This window comes from Tupaia chinensis, unplaced genomic scaffold (genome assembly GCF_000334495.1).
Source record: "Tupaia chinensis unplaced genomic scaffold, TupChi_1.0 Scaffold000623_1, whole genome shotgun sequence".
NCBI lineage: Eukaryota > Metazoa > Chordata > Mammalia > Scandentia > Tupaiidae > Tupaia > Tupaia belangeri.
The window spans coordinates 697,889-719,403 of record NW_006160143.1 but is presented as its reverse complement, the minus strand read 5'-3'; the positions used below and the strand labels follow the sequence as shown (position 1 = coordinate 719,403).

The 21,515-nt window shown below is 38.1% G+C and overlaps 1 protein-coding gene across 1 annotated transcript; it reads left to right on the top strand.

Annotated features, from left to right (window-relative positions):
- The first annotated feature begins 9,730 nt into the window (after positions 1–9,730).
- OR10K2 (olfactory receptor family 10 subfamily K member 2) lies at positions 9,731–10,696 on the top strand. Its single transcript, XM_006159068.2, has one exon. It carries the CDS (start codon positions 9,752–9,754, stop codon positions 10,694–10,696), a length of 945 nt encoding a protein of 314 aa, XP_006159130.1. The 5' UTR covers positions 9,731–9,751.
- Positions 10,697–21,515: the final 10,819 nt, after the last annotated feature.

The window sequence follows — 21,515 nt, the reverse complement described above, 5'->3', positions numbered from 1 at the left end:
CTTCACAAGCTAAGTGACATATGTGATGGAATTTATAAAAGAAATTGAAATTAAAAATATTTTTAAAAATCGAAAGTAAGATGGATGATGTAGAGAATAATATGATTTTTGAAATGTACTTTGGACCAAGATAAAATAAATTGAAGTAAATACATCTGGGACCATAGAGCCACACAATTGTGTCTGTTGAGTGAAAGGGAGAAGAGCTTTGAGTAAGAGGACTGAAATGTTTGGAAACGAGGTCACAGAACATCCTTAGATTCAGTGGCTTGTCATACCAAACTCTTGGGTTTCTGAAGAAATTGTAGAGTAAGAAAAGTACTTGAAGAAGGTCTGGACAGTGAGTAATGATCCATTAAAAATAAAGAAAGGGGTGTGCTGAGACTAGATAAATAAACCTATGCTTTGATTTTGGGCTATAATTCCGATGTTTCAAGGTATAATAAAGTTACATTGCTTTGGGACCAGCAGTTAGTGTAATGGCTATGTCGCTGGACTCCCATGTAGTCAATCGCGGTTCGCGTCCCAGACCCGGGGGCTTAAAACTCACACTGGGTGCAAGTGCATGCATGCCCAAGATCCTGAGAGGAGAATGGAGGAAAAGGGATTGTGGCATGGCCAGCCCTCCTGGGGGGTGGGGTGGGATTTCTCGCTTTCTGTCTCTCTGTCTCTCTCTCTCTGTTTGGTGAGTGCACGCACTCTATAGCAAAAACCTCTAAAAAAAAAAAGTTACATTGCTTTATAAACTTTCTCTTACTCTGTTCAAATAGCTCATAATTACTTTGGCTACATTAACATAACCAATAATTCTATATCAGAAATCATAAATATTATATCTGTAAATGGTATGACTTTTCCTCCTCATATCATCTCTTAAATTTGCTAGTATTAACTTTGGTGCTTAATTTTTATTCCAAATTGAGTGAACATACTGGCTCTCGTGGTATGTAGTCCTGCATCAAGACTCCTCCCAAAGTCACATTATTAATAGCAGTACTTTGCCTTTTCTCTGATTCCTTAATGTAGTCCCCTAAAAAATGTATGCCTACCTTAGTAACAGACATTTTAAGTCACTTCAAATTAATCCTAGAATGAGAATGCATTTTAACATTAAGATTCTTTGGGTTGAGAACAACAGATAATAAAACAAGCTGCCATTAAACATATTGGATTATGTAAGCCGAGAAGTCCAATGACACAGTGGTTTCAGACACAGCCTGGCTCATAGTCTATGCAGTCATCTGGATGCATCTCATGGTTCTGCATCTTCTGTCTTGGTTCTGTTTTTAGCCGAAACACAATAGTCTCTGACTCCACAGCTCAAAAAATTCATTCCAGAAAAAGAGAATTTATTTCTTCAGAAATGAAAACAAGACTAAATTTGTTCCTGGCTGTCCAGAGTTGAATCAGGTGCTCATCTCAATCAATCATCATAACCAGGGAAATTCTCATGTCCTGATGAAATTAGTGCACACCACCTGCTCCCCTCTAAAGTTTTAAAGTGAGGTAATTAGATGAGATGGAACCAAATAAATCAAAATCAAATTGGGGTACTATAAGCAGTGAGAGTGAATGCTGGGCATTAATAACAAAAAAGTGCAGCATTCATATTAAATATTAAATTCTACTCTTGCTTCCTATTCCTCCCTTAGCCCCCAGGATCTTTATTTCTTCATCCCTCATACTGAATGAGCATTTACCATGGCCCAAGTAATTATTAGAGTCCTTGACTTCCATTGATATAGGGTTGAAAGGTCATATTGAAATCCATAAGTTGCTAGCTTAGCTGCAAGTAAAGTGGAAAACAGGAATGCTGGAGACCAGAAAATGAATAATGAGGACTGGCCCCATAGTGCAGTGATCAGACTCTGGGCAGAGGAAGCCAGATCCTACGTAGCTGACCAGAGCTCAAATCCCAGCTCTGGCGACTTCATACTAGGCATGTACAATGAATACCTAAGATCCTGAGAGGGTAGATGATTGGAGAAAAAAAGAACGGTAGCATAAACAGGTCTCATTATGGGACCTCTCTGTCTCTCTCTCTCTCTCTTTCTTTCTCTCTCTCTCTCTCTCTCTGTCATGACTGCATGTGCCCTCCCTCATTAAAAAAAGAAAAAAGAAAGAAAGAAAGAAGAAGAAGAAAGAAATTAATTATTTTAGGGGCCAGCTAGGTGGCATGGATGTTAAGGCTCTGGACTCCAACATGGTTGACCATGGTAAGAATTTTCCAGCTTGAAAATCACAGTGGAGCATGTGTGTGCATGTCCATGATCCTGAGAGGAGAATGCAGGAAAAGGGATTGTGGCATGGCCATTCCCACTGGGAGGAGGGTGATTTCTCACTTTCCCCTTCTGTGTGTCTCTCCAGCAAGCAAACATGCCCTATGGCAAAAACATAAAATAACAAAGTGAATCATGGCATATTTATTAAATTAAGATGTTTATGTTATTGGACAATGCTATCAATGACTATTCGCCTAACATTCATCACATACTTATTTAATGTCTCCTACACGCAACCACACACTGTTAGTCTCTGGATGGCAGAGTGGGAGGTGAAACAAATAAATTTAGGAGTTAGAAAGGTGAAATAGGTTTCCTTTCAGCACATTCCAATCAGAATTTTCGCTATAAAAAAGCCATTATCAACCTATGCTTTAATCCTGACAAAGATCTACTCCCAACCATGATAACAAACCAGATTTTAAGCTAAACAAATATGTTTTGCAATATATTTATTATCAGCAAGTATCTGCATAAATGTTCTCATTTGTTTCTTCAGTAGCATAATAGATTAAGAAATTAAGTGAAATTTTGTCACACTTTCTTAAATTGCTTCATCTGAAAGTGGCTTAAAGCCTCTGCTCCCCAAGCCTTAATGCCTGGGCATAATTTTGAGCAATTTGGCATTTGGTGTCTTGCCTCTATTTTCCACAATAATTCAGTTGCTAATTAAGCCCAGTGCAACATCTCCATGGCAATGGCTGTGGCATCAGGAGACCCACAGAAGAACTTTCCACCACCAATAAATGAAAACACAAACTGCTGTATGGTCACTATTTACTGTGACCTGCGGTCTTTAGTCTATTGGCACAATATGGCAAGAAGGGACTGGAGACATTTCACTTTGGTCTGGGTCTAGGGTCCCAGACCATCATCAGACAGTACCACTGATTAGAGATCAGCAGTCTCTGACCTGTTTTGACCTTTCTCCTTTCAGTACTTCACCTTGAATTTCGTCTCCCATAGCCTCTGTGTCTGGCTCCTCTTAGGAAGAGGGAAGAAAAATGAAAGCTTATCTGTGAATAATAGACACCTTTCTTGTACTAAACACCTACAACACTGAGAAACTGGACAATGGGCAAGAAACGACAAGAGTAAACACCCCAGCAGCAATTATGTTTTCACTTCTCAGGTAAGAAACAAAAAAGTGATGAGCCCATGTTGGGGCAAAGCCAATAACAGAGAGAAGTCACATTTAAGGCTGTGAACTCCAAATAGTGTTAACCAGGATAATTTACGTGTTAGCGTGAATTTTTGAAAAACTATTCAGATAAATTTTATACATCTTTTAAATTAACTTTCTCATTGTTCTTTCAAAATTTACATAAATTTCTGCCTGGTTCTAATTTAATTCAGCAGGGTACTCCACAAGATTTTAATTAAAGAATCTCAAATAATGACCTTTTGCAGGAAGGACTATACAAGGGAACTTCAAAAAGTCTGCAGAGCAATGAAATAAAAGTATGAGTTTATTTCGGTGCAAAATTTTTTGAAATACATGCCTACTTTCTTCATAATGTACATGTTTAAAAACCTCTCCTATTGGATGAGATCTAGAATAGTTACATTATGTAACATAGAACTGAGAACTTAGTGAGTATTCTGCCAATAGAGTTGACTGATATAAAGAAACCCCATCCTTGGAGAATGCAAAATCAAAATAGGCAGACTAGCATAAACACATGGAAAACAGGACTCAGGGAAAGAACACATGAGTGACTGCTCTACAAAAAGAGAAAGTTATTGTCTACACAATAAACATCTTTTGGAGGCAGCATAATACCATGGGATTCACATTCATTCCAAAGACAAAAGACCTTTGTTCTAATGCTAACACCTCCACTAGTTCCTCCCCAGGTTTAGGATTTTCATAGTACCATCTGAAATTAAGTGTCTTTACCTGTCAAATAAGACTACAAGCTAGGTCTTTAAGACCACCTATTGCTTTAACATTTATGACTCCAGCTTTCTGGAGATCCTGGGTAAGAAGAATGAATCAAAGTTCAGATCTATGTTTTAGAAAAGTAACATGAGCTGACATAGCTAAATAACCACTATATGCCTTTCCCGAGCCTGAGAAAGGAAACCATCATTTCCTGTTCAATTCTTTCTGAAATCCATGCAGATGCCAGAGGTAGTATAAAAGTTGTATTTTCAAAACTGTCAGCTTTCTCTGTTTCTTATCAATTCTAAGGTACAGAACTAATAGTTGTATAATAATTTGCCATGGCAAAAAGATAGTCTCATCCATTTTATAAAAACCTTGAAAGTTAGGTTACCTGATACCAGAATGAACCCCATCGTGAAGATGAGAAAATTGATTCAGACACAGAGAAATCCTGCAACTAATGGGGAGTTTAGACCTGAGTCCATAACAAAATTGAACAGTCTTTTTCTTCAAATGCCTTCATATGGAAGGAGGATAGCAGAATAGTTTTCTCTTTCTCATGACAGACACACATACACACACACAAACACACACATGCACACACGTGCACAAATTATACCACAATCTCAGACTGGTTTTACCAGCACTGAACTTAAGGAGAGTCCCAAATTTCTTTGATTCTCAGATTTCTCATCTTTATGATAGAAATATTAATGACTACCTCGCAAGGCCATTGTGAGAACCAAATGAGAAATATAACAATATTTTCACCTTACCTATTACATAGAGAATATGTAATACCTTTGAGCTCGTGTTACATTTCTAAAAGACGGATCTGAATTTTGACTGATTCAAATGATTCTAAGACTGTATTCTATTACTTCTTTCTGCAAGCATCAAAAGCAATAATGATAGCTTGATACTGCTGAGTGAAGAACTGAATCATTTTTTATTTATTTTTGTTGGATTGTTTGCTTACTTTTTGAGCTGGTGAGCTCAACATAAAGTTGATCATAAGAAATTGAAGAAGGGAAGAAAATTAGTGTCTTTGGTTTCACAGACCTTAGTAAATTTACATTTTTTCCTCTGTAAATGGGATCTCTGTAACAACAGCAAAAGAATAGGGTACATTTTTTAATGCTGAGAAAGAATTAAAGAAACTAATACTAGGTTAAATGAAAATGTCCACGTAAGTAATGTCATTTAGACTTAGCCTGCATTTTCATCAAAATGTTTACAGTGATATTCCAATTCTACTTGTTCTTCAAAGCTTTCCCTGAAATTGTTCTTTTCTCAAAATCCTCAGGACATTTTGTTTATACTTTTTAAATATTTATGATAGTCTGTCTCATAGCATAGGTAGCTGTTTGAGTCTCTGAAAAAGTAACAATGGGTTTATTGATATTTATATCTGCAATATTTAGAAGATAATTACCATGAAGTCATAACATATGAGAACTATTAGACAATCTACTTCAGTCGTTAGGAGCTTAATAAATCATTGAGTTGATGCCTAAACATAAAACGTACTTTCAGCTAGTCCCATAGCCTAGTGGTCAAGGGTGCTAACCCCACATGGCTGACCAGCAACTTGAGAAACATGCCAAGCATGTGTGCATGAGTATCCATGATTCCAATAGGATGAAGAGATGGAGGAGACAGGACTGTGATGGGACTGCAGCTCTGTTAGGGGCTGCTTTTGCCATCTCTGTCTCTGCCTCTCTCTAGCAAGCACATGTGCTCTCTGGTCATATAAAAAGAAATCTAAAAAATTGTTATAAAATATACATGTTCAATAATTATAAAGCACCATAAACCTAAGATTGTATATTTATAATATGTATATATATGTATGTATGTGTGTGTGTGCGTGCGTGTGTGTGTGTGTGTGTGTTCCTGCTCCCAAAAAGAAAAGTTGAGAAACCTCTTTTGCTTTCTGCCAAGGATCACACATGTATGATTCTGAGTACAGAGCAACCAGGTGCTAAAGGATTTGTGCGGTACTTCAAGATCAGTAACATTCACCTCCCTCCCTGTTCAGAACAGAAAGTCACGGAAAACCAAGTTACTTCGAGTTGGGTTTAAATAGACTCCAGGGAATTGTGATCCCTCTTAAGTTTTTTGTTTTTCCAGGGAGAAATACCAAAAAGCGAGTTTCAACAACTTTCCCTGAGTTAAATGTGCATTACCTCACCGGCAGAAGCGTTTCCTATCCCAATACCTAATACAATAAAGTAAGAAGAGAGAAGTGTTCATTAAGCAATCCCTAGTTATTAAATAAGTCTTTTTTGTATACATAATCTCAATTAATTCTCACAATTGCCCCGAGAAACAGGAATTACTCTTCTCATACAAATGAGGAAAGAGCCTTAGGAATTAAGGATCTTTCTTACCAATAGAATATGCCAGAGTCAGGATTAAAATCAACATCTCTCTACATTCAAGACTCATTTTATCCCTTCATTATTCAACTTTATCTGTGCTTATGAAAGTAACAATTTAGGTCATATATGTGAAATTTATTAGTATGCTAAGAATTAGAGAATCTGGGCCAGTAGGCTGCATGGTGGTTAGGCAATGGACTTCCACATGACTGATCACGGTTTGAATCCCAGACCTGGTGACTTGCTTTCTCACCTCTCTCTCTCTCTCTCTCTTTCTCCTCCCACCCTGTCTCTCTTTAGTGAATGCACATGCCCTATAGAAAATATTAAAAATGATAATACATAAAAATTTAAAAGTAATTCTTTAAAAGAGAAAACAGAATTAGGGAATCTGAAACTAGAAAAATGAAAGTATTTTGGTAAAAATGTACCAACTTATTAGGCTATAAAAAGCTTTATGTAAGGCACTGGGCAAAGAACCATAGGAGCTAGATGGAGGAAAAAGAGACAGACTTTCCTTTTCACAGGGTTGGGAGGGGGTGTGGGGTAAATCATGACCACGAGAGGAGAGAACATCAGGGACCTGACAGCCTTCCTCCAGAAGCAAGAAGAAGCAACTGCACTTACGACTACTTGAGCATTTGGATTAAAAGGCCTGAGAACTGGACTCAGCCCCAGCCATGGTGGAGTGTGCTGCTACGGTGTTGTGCTCCACAGTGAGGGACTTTTTGGGAAGCCGGGTTCAATTTCAGTCTAACCTAGAGGCCAGGGAAGTGGCATATGCCTGTAGACCCAGCTGGGAAGATGAGGCAGGAGGATTGCCACATGGAGAGTCTCTGCCCTTAAAAAAAATAAAAAAAAAAAGTAATAAAAACTAAGTCTTGCTCAGTCTCTTGATATTTTGCCAAGCATGCTTTTAGATTAAGCTGTCCACAACAGATGCAGAGAAACCCAGAAATAACTTTTCAAAAACTATTTCCCAGTGATGTACACGAGAGGTGTCTCCTGAATGTGCCATAATTTTAAACATATATCTATCACTTTCATCACTATATTTTTAAATAATCTCTTCTCTTCTTTAGAATACATCTTGCCTTTAACCATGAGCAACTTGAGGGCTTACACTGAGTATTATTTGTATGTTTATCTTTATCACAGATCTAGTACCTTACACCTGGTTGTAATTGTCCTGTTTAATGCTTACTGTAGGGGCCAGAAGGTGGTATGGTGGTAAAGGTGCTGGAATCCCGCATCACCAACCATGGTTCGAATCCCAGACCTAGCAGTTTCCTTTTACGCCTTCCCTCTCTCTCTCTCTGTGTCTCACTCTGGTTGAGCACACATGCCCCCTATAGAAAATTAAACAAAATAATAATAATAAATATTATTAAATAAATTGATTCTTGAAAGATATTATATAGAATCTTATATTCTTGATGCAGTGGTTCTCAGATAAGGTAGAACTCAATGATTGTTTTTAATATTAATTAAGATAACAATTTTTAAATGATATACTTTTCTAAATGAGAGAAATGTAAAGCTATCTTTATGCTTTCCCTCAGAATTACTTATGCTCCAGTATGCTCTAGAGAGCAGCAAATACGCCAGGAAGTGGGAATGGACCAGGTATACCGAATTCCAAAGACCAGATGCTCTCTTGAGTGCCATTCTCCTGTTGTAAACTGAGATTTCTCTTTTACGTTTGAACAGGTAAAGCCTAGTCCATTTGGTACAGAAATCTTCTCATATTCTTGATCCTGAGCAGTCCTCAAACCCACAGTGAGATAATGCTAGAGATTCTCCTATTCAGTGAGTCCAAAGAAGCCTGTGATGCCGTGAATGAGATAAGTAACAACGTGACAAGTTAGATTTTTATTTATATAACAATTATTTATTGAGATGCTATTGAGTACTAAACATGGCCTAGAGTCTGAGGAGAAATGCAGAGGAGATGTGTACAATTCACTCACATCATTCTTTCAAGGATGCAAAATGTAGGGAAGAAGAGAAACACAAGAATAATTCAATACATTTCAAAATTGGGTAAATGCCAATCAAACTGGCAATCAATGTCTAATGTAAGTTATAGGAAAAAAACAACTCTTTTTACCAGGAAGTACCAAGGAAATTTGCAGGAAGTATGGACTGGACTGAGACTTCAGAATAACTGTTAAATATCTGTAAATAAAAATGGGTTAAAGACTAACAGGCACAAGGGTTAGAGGAAGAAAGGACATGGCGTATTTGGACAATAGTGATACATCACATAAAGGTCGAAAGATGAGCACACAAACATAATCTGGTTCCCCAAATGAAAGCGTGAAAACCATGCAAAGTTTGACCATGAGTAAGCTCTTTGAAGAGGAGAGGAACATGATACAGGGGATTAATCTGACACAAGGCAAAGGTGGACTGAAAGATGTGAGAGTGACAATGGGGAAAATAGCCATTATGTGAGATTTTGGTCTGTGTTAAGGAAAATGATGAAAATGAAGGAGAGTCCTGAAGAAAAACTAGTTCTCTCTAGGAGGAAAACATAGGCATTAGAGGATATATAGATGCCTTCTCTCTCTCTGAGAATAGATGAAGAGAAAGAAGAGGAGAATTATTTGCAGCTTTTGGGAGCAGAATAAAGATACAGAAGTAAGAGTCGTCATAATGACTCATAAGTCATAATGAGACGTCATAAGGTAAAAATTACACCAGAAAATAAAGCACACAAGCTGGAGAGCGTGGAGGTCTAGGTTGTGGAGACATGAAAACTGAAGGAAATGACAATGAAAAGCTGCTGGAGCTTGAATGAGTTATGTATAAATGTGGAGCATTCAAATGGCTTATTTAGCAACTGCAGAAAGGATTTCCTTGAGAGCATATGGATGTGATAATAACAAACAGACAAATGTTGTAAGATAATCCAGGAGTGGGAGGCTAAGAATCCAAATGACTGCTTTATCATGAGAATGGAGATGAAGGGATGGTTGAATCTGAAAGATGTCAACATCTTTCCAGCTATATTGTTATAATTACTGTGGGAGACACATCTAATATACACTTGCCTGATTTCAGATGCTTCATGTCTTGGGAAAAAAAGGAAGGAAACATGATGAACATACGCTCTGTGATGAACAATTGCCTGTGATTCTACTAGTTTTCAGGAATTTATTTTGGCACTCTCCTCTCTCTGATGCTGTTCCTCCATGGAGTGGATCAACGAGACTGTGGTGAGAGAGTTTGTCTTCCTTGGCTTCTCCTCTCTGGCTGGGCTGCAGCGGCTGCTCTTTGCTGTCTTCCTGTTCCTCTATCTGTTCACTCTGGGCACCAATGCCATCATCATTTCCACCATCGTGCTGGACAGAGCCCTTCATACTCCCATGTACTTCTTCCTTGCCGTCTTGTCCTGCTCTGAGACCTGCTACACTTTCGTCATTGTCCCCAAGATGCTGGTCGACCTGCTGTCTCAGAAGAAGACCATCTCCTTCCTGGGCTGTGCCATCCAGATGTTCACCTTCCTCTTCCTCGGCTGTTCTCACTCCTTCCTGCTGGCAGCCATGGGCTATGACCGCTACGTGGCCATCTGTAACCCACTGCGCTACACGGTGCTCATGGGACACGGAGCGTGTACAGGACTCGTGGCTGCTGCGTGTGCCTGTGGCTTTACTGTTGCACAGATAATCACATTGCTGGTATTTCACCTGCCCTTCCACTCCTCCAACGAGCTCCATCATTTCTTCTGTGACATTTCCCCTGTCCTCCAGGTGGCATCTCATCATACCCACTTCAGTCAGATTGTCATCTTTATGCTCTGTTCATTGGTCCTGGTTATCCCCCTGTTGCTGATCTTGGTGTCTTATATTCACATCATCTCCGCCATACTTCAGTTTCCTTCCAAGCTGGGCAGATATAAAGCTTTCTCCACCTGTGCTTCTCACCTGGTCGTTGTCACTGTCCACTATGGCTGTGCTTCCTTTATCTACCTACGGCCAAAGTCTAACTACTCCTCAAGTCAGGATGCCCTGATCTCAGTATCTTACACCATCCTAACTCCATTGTTCAACCCAATGATTTACAGTTTGAGAAATAAGGAGTTCAAATCAGCTCTTCGTAGAGTTGTGGGAAGAACGATTTCCCTGCCACAACATTAAAGTGGATCCTGCTCTTACCTAATAAAGAAGCACAAGGTGGGGGTGTGGGAGGGATGCTCAGAGCAGAAATGATTAAGCAATTGAGTATCATGTTCAGGAATAAAGATGAGTTGCTCCTAACTTCTAAATATAAAATTCAGAAAAACACAACTTCTTGCCATGAACACACAAATTAGTGCACACTGAATTATTTTTTAATAGAGTGAAAAATTACAGATGATTATTTTAGAAAAGCATTTATATGTTCAGAATCCCAGGCCCTGACAAACACAGCCAGACTGGAAACTAACTTGCCAAGTACAAGAGGTCTTCCAAAAGGTTATGGAAAAATGCATACTATGAAGAAACTGCCAGGACTTAAAAAAAAATTGTAACAAAATAAATTCGTATTTTAATTCCACTTTTCCACTTGTTTTTTGAAGTCTCCTTGTATGGCACAATACTAACTGTTGTAGGTACTCAGATGGCTTCCCTCTCTACATTGCTCTCCTTCTGAGCACTTTCTGAAACTCAGAATTTTAGCAAAGTCAGATCACAATTTTAAAATAAGATCCTGTTTATAAAGTACCTATTAAAATGTTTGGTACATTAGCTATACCTAATTAAAATCCAAGTAAAACAATTACAAGATCTATCTGTTTTAGTGTTTCTAATGTATTTGTGGGAGATTTTTTTCTGATTTTTCGTGCATGATCACAAATCTCAATATGCACAACCTCCCTTAAAGACATTCACAGAGGATGTTCTTGCTTTCTGTCTCTCTGTCTCTCTCTGTCTGTCTGGCGAGTGCATGAGCCCTATAGCGAAAACCTCTCCAAAAATATATTAACTATAGCATTTCAACTATGTAAGTAATACCCATTTATGGAAAATTAGCTGTCATATTTTCCTCTTTTCAGGTAGTCATCTCCACCACATGGAACCAGAGAATGATGCACAAAATTCAGAATATCTTCTGCTGGGTCTTTCAGAGAAATCAAAATTGCAGCCCCTCATATTTTGGCTTTTCTTCTCCATGTACCTGATGGTAGCATGGCCAGGCCCTTTGGAGGCTGCCGCTCTCTCTCCCTCTCATCTCCCTCCCTCTTCTTGTACGCACTCTCTCGTGATAAAGAAAAGAGTAAAGAGAGAGAGAAGTAGCATGGCCAGGCCCTGTGGAGGCTGCTGCTCTCTCTCCCTCTCATCTCCCTCCCCTCCCTCGTCTTGTATGCACTCTATCGTGATAAAGAAAAGAGTAAAGAGAGAGAGAGAGAAGACTTAGAATTAAACACAGTGGCCAGGAAAGGGAAATTAAGCTTAAAGCCATTTCAGTAAACACTTACCAAATGGAAAATTCTATGTAAAGGGCAACTGGCCTCTGTTCAAGTAACTCACTTGTAGCCAGAACCAGAGTTAGGCATTTTAATTATTTCTTCGTCTTTGCAGAGATGAGAGCTAAACAGGGCTAAACCATAGAGATGCCGCCTTATATTGTCTTTCTTTGAAAGACTTCCTTATTAATACAGTTCTCCCGATTGCTTTATTTGGTTTCTAAGGTTTTCTTTTTCCTTTTCTTTTTCTTTTTTTTTTTTTTTGTTCCTTTTCTTCCATTAATCTCTTCATCAATGACAAATACCTTAAGAAGTGAAAGCAAGAGGAATAGAAATGAGATATTTCATACACCAGCCCTGTTTATTATGGGGTGTTGAGTTTGTCTTCCAAGCATGTAAGTCAACAGCATTTCTTCTGTCTTTGAAGCTTGAGGCTTGTTGTGGATGTCGTGGATGTTGTGGATACAGACCAAAGATCACAAAGATTGAAGCAAAATTAATTTCCATGGCCATCACCTTTGCTTGGCTCTGCTGCTCACCCCAGGCCTCCAGCCTATCAAATTGTCTCATATAAGTGAAATAAACCACTAGCCCTAGTGACATCAGTTTAATGTGTTAATTTTTTCATAACTGTACTGTATATTACTGTCTAAAAGATTTTATTTTGTTTGCACGTTAGATTAGGCCAGAGAAGTACATATTAAAACCGATATTTTGTAGATGGTAAAACTGACACTTAGAGATTAAAGCAACTTGTCTACTAAGAAACAGAAGAATTGATAGCACACCCATATGTTTCTTCTATTCTTAAAAATATATTCATTTTATTCTTATAGAAAACATCTGCAAATGCAGGAGAGAGAGAGAAGCACCTTCAGCAGGGTTTCATCGTGCCGTGAATCCCTTTCCCATAGCACTCCAGCTCCAGGATCTTGGGTGCCTGCGCACATACCTCTCTTGTTTCCAAGTCGACTCAGGGACCTGAACCCGCAGGTGGCCATATAGCACTGCAGCTCAGTTTGCTATTAACTGCACTGCTAGACGGGGCCTGTTGTGTTTATTAAATCTCCTATAATACTATTGCATGACCTCTTGCAAAAACTGACTCTTTTAATTAATAGAGGGTACAGTGTCTCAGTATTCACCTTTAATAAGAGAAGCTAAGCCATATTGGTGTCTATGGAAAAGATATAGTCTTTGTGTTGGATGAATGGCCTTCATCTCCTGCTCCTTTTCAAGAGTTATAGATGTTATTATTCTGGGGTCAAATACTAGAATGCTAACAAATAGGGAGGATTCCTGTGTATTAAAAAGCCATGAATGTTAGTAAGTCTCTCCTGGCATTTTGTCCTTCCTCTTATTTTCACCATATGACAAGATTTAACTTAATTTTGGACCTGCTCTTTCCCCATGGGTTAAAACTGAATGTTGTGGGTTTTCTGTTCCGTTTTTCACACACCCACACACATATACACACCCTTGGTTAACTTTATCTCTATTCCCCATTTGAATAACTTGAAGGAGAGTGGTAAATTATTCAGATTTAGGGTTGGGTTTAGCAGGAGAGTAAAGTCCCTTAGGCCTTCTAACTAGGACATGGAACTCCAGCTAAGCTTATGGAGAAATCTGCACTTGAGTTTCAGACATAAACTTAGTGAATAATAATAAATTGGGTATTTTGCTTTCCCATTCATCATTGTATATTATGTATATTTCTCTTTCAAAAATATTATAGGAAAGAAGAAAGGCTAAACCAAGGCAAGATTATGAAATTTCTGTCTTCACCATGAAAACGTGTAAGAAATTTAAAATTGGTCTTTTAGCCCACAAACTTGACTTTGTGTGTTAACACTGATTTTTCTGGAGCCATCTGGTAGTGAGATGGTTACGACACTGGCCTTTCACATGACTGACCACAGTTTGAGTCCTTGACCTTGTGGCTTGCTTTCTTACTTTCCCTTTTTTTCTCTCTGATCAAATTTTAAAAATGATAATAACAAATAAAAATAAATAGTTAAGGGTTTTGTTGTTTTTTTATGGATGAATAGTATTCCATTGAGTATATGTGCCACAGTTTTTCTAACAATTCATCAGTTCATGGGCATTTGGGTTAGCAATTGTGAATAGTGCCATAATAAACATCAATGTGGAAGCACTTTTCTGATTATGTATTCTTCTGTCCTTTGGGTAGATACCAAGGAGTGGTGGAAGACTTACTGCTGAGTGAAGCAAGCCATGCTATGAAGGAGAGCCATTGTATGTCCCCACTTAATATATACCGAGTGTCTGCACTCTATGACTGAAACTAATTGTCTAAAGGATATAGAAATGCAGTATATAGATGTAAATACCAGATATAGTGTGTGTGAAAGAGAACAGTCTGAGGAAAGACATTTGGGGGAGGGACAGGGAGGCAAAGCATTAATGGCACAAAGAGGTGTGGTATTATCTGTTGAAGATATTTCGTAGTTTTATCAACAGTTCTAGGGAGAAATATTCACCTGTTAAAATATCCATTTTGTAAGACAAATAATAGTGTGATTGAATGTATGAAAGAATATGAAATGAAAACAAATTCTTTTTAAATTAAAGGATAAAAAAATCAATCAATCAATCAATAGTTAATTCTTTTAAGATAACTTTATGAAAAAAAAACACTTATTTTTCTAAGATGTGCTTTAACATTGAGGAAACCAGTCACAACTGAAATCATGAGATAGCTTTCATTAATTGCCAGGAAATAATAGCTTTCCCATACTTTGGCAAGTTCAACTTCAATCTAACAAAGTTAACCTGTTACCTGTTTCTTATTTCCTATTTAAGCCAATATCCACCCCCTCAAAGAAATCTTCATTTTCAAAAATGTGTTCAGTGGGGCAAGCAGGAGGCATTGTGGTTCAAGCACTGGACTCCCACACAGCTCACTATGGTTCAAGTCCTGGATTTGGCAAATTGCTTCTCTCTCTCTCTCTCTCTTTCTCTCTCTCTCTCTCTCTCTCATATGTGAACACATGTGCCCTATAGCAAATTAAATAATAATAATGATTAATAAAATTTTTTAAAGTGTTCATGGAATCAGCAGTTGGCATAATGGCTACATCGCTGGACTCCCATGTAGTTGACCATGGTTCGAGTCCCAGAACCAGTGGCTTAAAATCACGCTGGGCACATGTGTATGTGTGCCCAAGATCCCAAGAGGAAAATGGAGGAGAAGAAATTGCGGCATGGCCATTCCCCCTAGAGGGAGATTTCTCACTTTTTGTCTCTCTGTCTCTCTCTTTCTGGCAAGTGCATGTGCCCTATAGTAAAAACCTCTCCAAAAAAAATTTTTTGGAAGTGTTCAGTAAGAAGAATCACCACATATAAGTAATATATTAAATATAAAAGTAATATATCATAAAATATATGACATTCCATTCCATTTATCACCATTAGACACCTCTTTCTAAATCTCTCTTCTAAACTGCTAGCCTCCTCCCGCAACCAATGCTGCACTTCTCTCTCCATCCTGAATCTCTATCAGACCTCCATTTTCTTCTCACTCCATCTTATGGTGAGTGAGCAATCTTGCTGACAGATTATGAAAAAAGTCTGAAGTGCTTACCCACACGCACTAGTTAATGTTATCAGTTAATATTATCTTCTGGTATGTGAAAGGTCCTAAGTTTCAGGATTAAGCTAAGAAAACAAAAATATCAGTGTTTATTTCAAACAGAAGATATGTAATGTAGGAAATGGATTACATCAGTGTAGAAGAAGCTTGAAAGAACAAAGAGTATGATGAGAAAACTCACATATTTATAAATGAAGAAAGTGGCTACTCTATTAAGAGTTGCAATAAAGAATTATGGTGTTAATAGAAACTAGGAGTCGAGAGGAGAGAATCTGGAGTCTGGTGCTAGGACTTCTCATAGGAGAAATGACCTGATGCTCAGTGTTCCATAGGATGGCTATTGGCTCAGTGTTCCATATGGTGCACACAGTGGGTATGAGAGTATGCCCTAGGTAATGCCATGATTACCCAGAGGAATGACACAGGTGTGGCTGGCACTGCTGAGGGGAGATAGCAAGGCTGGCACTAAGAGCACTAAGGGAAACTGGAGGCTAGAGCCACTGGTATCTTTGACACCAGGAAATGGAAATAAGAGCAGGGAGAGGAAGGAATGCAATTTTTCTTACGTCCTTCCCGTTTCTCACAGAATTGGAATCCAGAAGGCAAGAGATTTTTTAAAAATGTAATTTTCAGAATACCAACCCAAGTGTCTATAGGCAAAATCTAGAAGAATGTGGTAACTGAGAGAAAAACAGCACCCCAGAGGTAAAATTACATTGAGGAAGATCAATAGGTCTCAGCTCAGTGACAGATTGTTCTACCTCAAGAATATATCTTCCGTATAAGTTAATGAGAGATTTTTTCTTGAGAGATTCTTGCTATAGGGCGCATGCGCGCGCCAGACAGACAGAGAGAGACATAGAGACAGAAAGCGAGAAATCACCCCCCAGGGGGGATGGTCACGCCGCAATCCCTTCTCCTCCATTCTCCTCTCAGCATCTTGGGCACGCACGCACACGCGCCCGGCGTGAGTTTTAAGCCATCGGGTCCAGGACGCGAACCATGGTTGACTACGTGGGAGTCTAGCGACATAGCCATTACGCTAACTGCTGGTTCCCAATGAGAGATTATTTTTTAAAAAGCATATTTTTGTTTTGCTATTCATTAAAATGTAATAGATAAGGACCAGCAGTTAGCATAATGGCTATGTCGCTAGGCCCCCATGTAGTCAACCGCGGTTCGAGTCCTGACTTCAAAAAAGGCAGGAAAAATATTTTTGAATGTTCTTAACATTAAAAAAATTTACAAGTGTTTTGAGGAGATAGAAATAAGTACCCTGAACTGATCATTACATATCATATGCACATATGAAAATATCATTGTACCCCATAAATATATACAATTATTTCTTGTCAATTTAATATAATAATAATTTTAAAATAAAATAAATTCTACTCACAATATTTTTCTAAATTAAAATTCCCCATGATAACTTTAATGAGATATTAGTATTATATTTTCACACAATTTTAGACCAGTCATTGTAAACTAAAATAAAATATTGAGTTCCCACCTGAGCCAAAACTGTAGACATCTTTTATTTGAAAAGGGAATTCCTCAGAAAAAGCACCCATGCATATTTTTTAATATGTAGGCCAGCAAATGGCATAGTGGTTATGTTGCTGGACTCCCATGTAGTCAACCACAGATTTGAATCCTAGGCCCGGTGTCTTGAAACTCACACTGGGCATGTGTGTGTGTATGCCCAAGGTCTTGAGAGGAAAATGGAGAAGGATGGCATGGCCATCCCCTTTGTGTATTGATTTCTCACTTTTTGTTTCTCTCTTTGGAGACTGCACATGCCCTGTAGCAAAAATCTAAGAAAAAAAAAATTAGAACCATCCTCTTCTTATAATCCCTTGTAATTAAATCCCTTGCACCACAGACACCTTTTAATATATATTTGCTATAGGGCACATGTGCTCACCAGAAAGACAGAGAGAGACAGAGAGACAGAAAGCGAGAAATCACCCCCCAAGGGGGATGACCACAACGCAGTCCCTTCTCCTCCATTCTCTTCTTGGGATCTTGGGCATGCACACACATGCACCCGGCGTGAGTTTAAACTGCCGGGTCCAGGACTAGAACCGCAGTCGACTACGTAGGAGTCCAGCGACATAGCTATTATGCTAACTACTGGTCCCACAAGTGTATATGTTTTTAATAGAACCTTGGGCCTCAAAGTAGAAAATACAAAAAGTCTATATCTAACAAGAAAAGAGTGGTCAATTTATGGCAAAAGATGTTTCCAGCCATCCCCATTCTCTGGCAAGTTATCCCTGGTCTTCTCTGCTTTAACCAACTTAACTTTAATATGTTGATTCAACCTCACTTAACTCTTAATGAGGTGACTTCCTCTGTGTTTCATGCCAAACCTCTACCTCCTGAGATGAGTTTCCCAAAGATTCCACTTTACTTTCAATATTCCTTCATGGAAACCTTTTCTAGTTTGAGTCCACGTTTTTTTTCTTCACTCTGTGTCTTAGTCAGGGAAGTACCTCATTTCCCTTGTTGAATCTTTATTAGCAAGGTGAAAAGAATTGTATCAAAACATAATGCAGTAATCATTCCCAGGTGGCATAGCAGCACAATTACAAAACAGATGTTGTATCCATGGTTGGCAAGAGACCAAAAGAGATATTACTGGTGACACTCAGCTAGCTGTGCAGCAGCTCAGAATAAATTTGCAAAAGAGGTGAACTCTACAGGGCAGGGATCCAGGGTAGTAGGGGTTGTGCTAGAAACAAGTACGTACAAGTACATGCCACAGGGCTCTGAAAGTGTGAGAGCAAACCTCTGCAAGAGCCTACTGATGAGGGTGTGAAGGGGACAGGGTTAGGTGTGAGAGATATGAGTTCCTCTGGAAGTTCAGCACATGTTTGAGAAGGTCAATGGAAGGAGGTTGCAAAATGGGAAGTCTAAATTATTCACCTCACACTTTCAGGAATACACTTAACAGTTTCTAGTTGAGACCTATTAAATGGAAGTCATGAAGAACTTTTCTGATTCATACAGAATAAAACTTGGAGGAATATAGAGACAAAATTAACCCATCTGGGTTATTTCTAAAAAGAGTATATCAATTTTGTAGAGTTGATAATTAATCCTTATTTCATGTCAAAATCAAGTAATTTTAACAAAATACCTCTATTTTATTTATTTTTGGATAATGTAATGAATAGTCCTGACTTGGTAAAGGAAAACTGAACATATATGAATATCCACGGATCTTCTCAAGAACAGTGATTTTAAAAGAATAAAATGCAATATAAGCTGACAACCATTAAAACAGTATATTACAGCAAACTACACACACAGACCAAGGCACAGAATAGAAAATCTAAACTTAATATTCAATTAATGATGGAAAGGTTTTTTAAATTTTTATTAAGCAATATTTACAGAACTTTTTTTTATTTTTGCACAGAGAAATTTTTGTTTTTGTTCATTGAATGTTTCTTCCCTTTCTTCCTCCCACCCACCTTCTACCCCACTCTCTACCCTCCATTCTTCTCCCTGACAGTCTCTGGTATCTATACTCATCCTCTCTACTATCATATCTTTGGATCTTTCAATTTCTGCCATGGAGTACAGACATTCAGTACATATTGAGTGGGATATCCAGTTTGTATATTTCAAAGTCTGGCTCACTTCACTCAACATTAAGTCCTCTATGTTGATTCACTTTGAATCAAATAATAATTTTATTATTTCTTTTTAAAGAAAAAAAGAAAATTGAAGTAAATGCATTTAATCTTGGAGAGCTCTCTAAACATGGAAGAGCTCTATAAATATGCTAACAGAAGTAGTAAGCAGAAAGGAAATTACTTGAAGGTATAAGTTATTTATTTAACAGTAACAGTTGTTAATTAAAATAAAGACCAGAATAAGCAAAAATATTTTAAGTATGTATAAAAGATTTTTAAAAATGACTTCTTTAATATGGAACAAAATTTGGGGCCAGCAGATGACATAGTGGTTAAGGTGATGGATTCCATCAGTGTGGTTCAAGTTCTGAACCTGGCAACTGAACCACACTGACCACATGTGTGCATGCTCAAAATCCCAAGAGAAAAATGGAGAAGGGATTGTGGTGTTGCCACTACCCCTGGAGGTGATTTCTCACTTTCTATCTCTCAGACTCTCTCTGTCCAGCGAGTGCACTTGCTTTGTAGAAAAATATCTCTCAAAAAAAGAGAACAAATTTAAATATCATAAAAATAAAGCCAAATAATTCAAAAATTAAAGACATGAATAAATACATGTTTCAAGAAAAGAAAATATAACCAATATATACATAAAAAGATATTTGTTTCTTTTAAATCTAGAGAAAAAAAAACATTACTAAGTGTCCAATTACATGAACAGTTGAAGTAATGAAATTTAAAACAAAGAATTATCACTCTGAATCAATCTAATTTGTTTAATTAATGATTTTATTGTTCAGAGAATGGAAAATGTGCTGTCTCTAACACACCCTCTCTATACAAATTTTGATACATGCTTTCCAAAGGTCAGTTTATAATATATTTAAAAATCATTAAAATGTGAGTAGACTGGGACCAACCAGCAGTTAGCATAATGGCTATGTTGCTGGATTCCCACGTAGTCAACTGCAGTTCAAGTCCTGGACTTGGTGGCTTAAACTCACACCAGGTGCATGTACATGCATGCCCAAGATCCCGAGAGGAGAATGGAGGAGAAGGGATTGTGATGTGGCCATCCCCCCTGGGGGGGTGGGTGATTTCTTGCTTTCTGTCTCTCTGCCTCTCTCTGTCTTTCTGGCGAGCGCACATGCCCTATAGCAAAAGCCTCTAAAAAAAAAAAAAGATGTGAGTAGACTCAGAATTAGCACTTTTAAAATTTCTCCAGAGGTAATCATGAACAAAGAGTAAAAGCCATATTACAAGACTTTAGGTGACAGTGTAGTAAAATATACAAAAACTGAAAGTCCAATAATACGTATATGACTATGCAATAATTTATGATATTATTGTAGGTCTATATTTATTGATGTGGAAAAATAACTGCTATGTATTATAAATGAAAAGGCAGCTTATAAAATGGGGCATATAATGCAATCTCATTTTTAAAACAATGTTACATGTGTTTTTCAGAGGCTCTCAAGATCACCACCACGTTCAAAGCTTTTCTGAAAGGACTCACAAGGCTCAGGATATGGTTGCCCTCACAGCTAAGAATGATCAAAGGCATTAAAAATACACACGCAGCCACGCATACTGCAAGCAGCCTCTGGAGGAACCCATGTTCACTCCCTTGGGCTGCCTCATCTCATAAGGGGAACACAAGTAAGTAGTTTTCCCAGCATAAAACAAAGCCACATCTAGGTCATATTTTTGCCCAGGGAAATCCATTAAAGACTTGATGTCCAAATACTACACTGGGCATTGGCCACATTGGCACCTTTTACCAAGTGCATACCGAAGTTCCACATCTGTTGTGCAAAAGCTTTAGGTACAGTGAGCCACACTTATCAATTAGGGAAAGTTTTATATAAGGAAGGAATTTGAAGGGGAACATCAGAAAAATTACTTTCTCAGTAACTTTTGCTACTTTGAATATAACAGAAACTATATATATACACACACATACACACACACACACACTAAACTATATAAATTATATATATACTACCTAGAAAAAATATATATACATATGTGTGTGTGTGTGTGTGTGTGTGTGTATATATTTATATATATATTCTTAAACATATCTGTATGTTGAGACCAGCAGTTAGTGTAATGGCTTTGTCTCTGGACTTCCACGTAGTCAGCTGCGGTTCAAGTCCTGGACCCAGCGGCTGAAACTCTGAAACTCACACCGGGCACATGTGCGTGCGTGCCCAAAATCCCAAGAGGAGAATGGAGGAGAAGGG

What these genes read in the sequence shown, in the direction of transcription:
- OR10K2 (XM_006159068.2), top strand. Translation starts at nt 9,752, where the DNA reads ATGGAGTGGATCAACGAGACTGTGGTGAGAGAGTTTGTCTTCCTTGGC.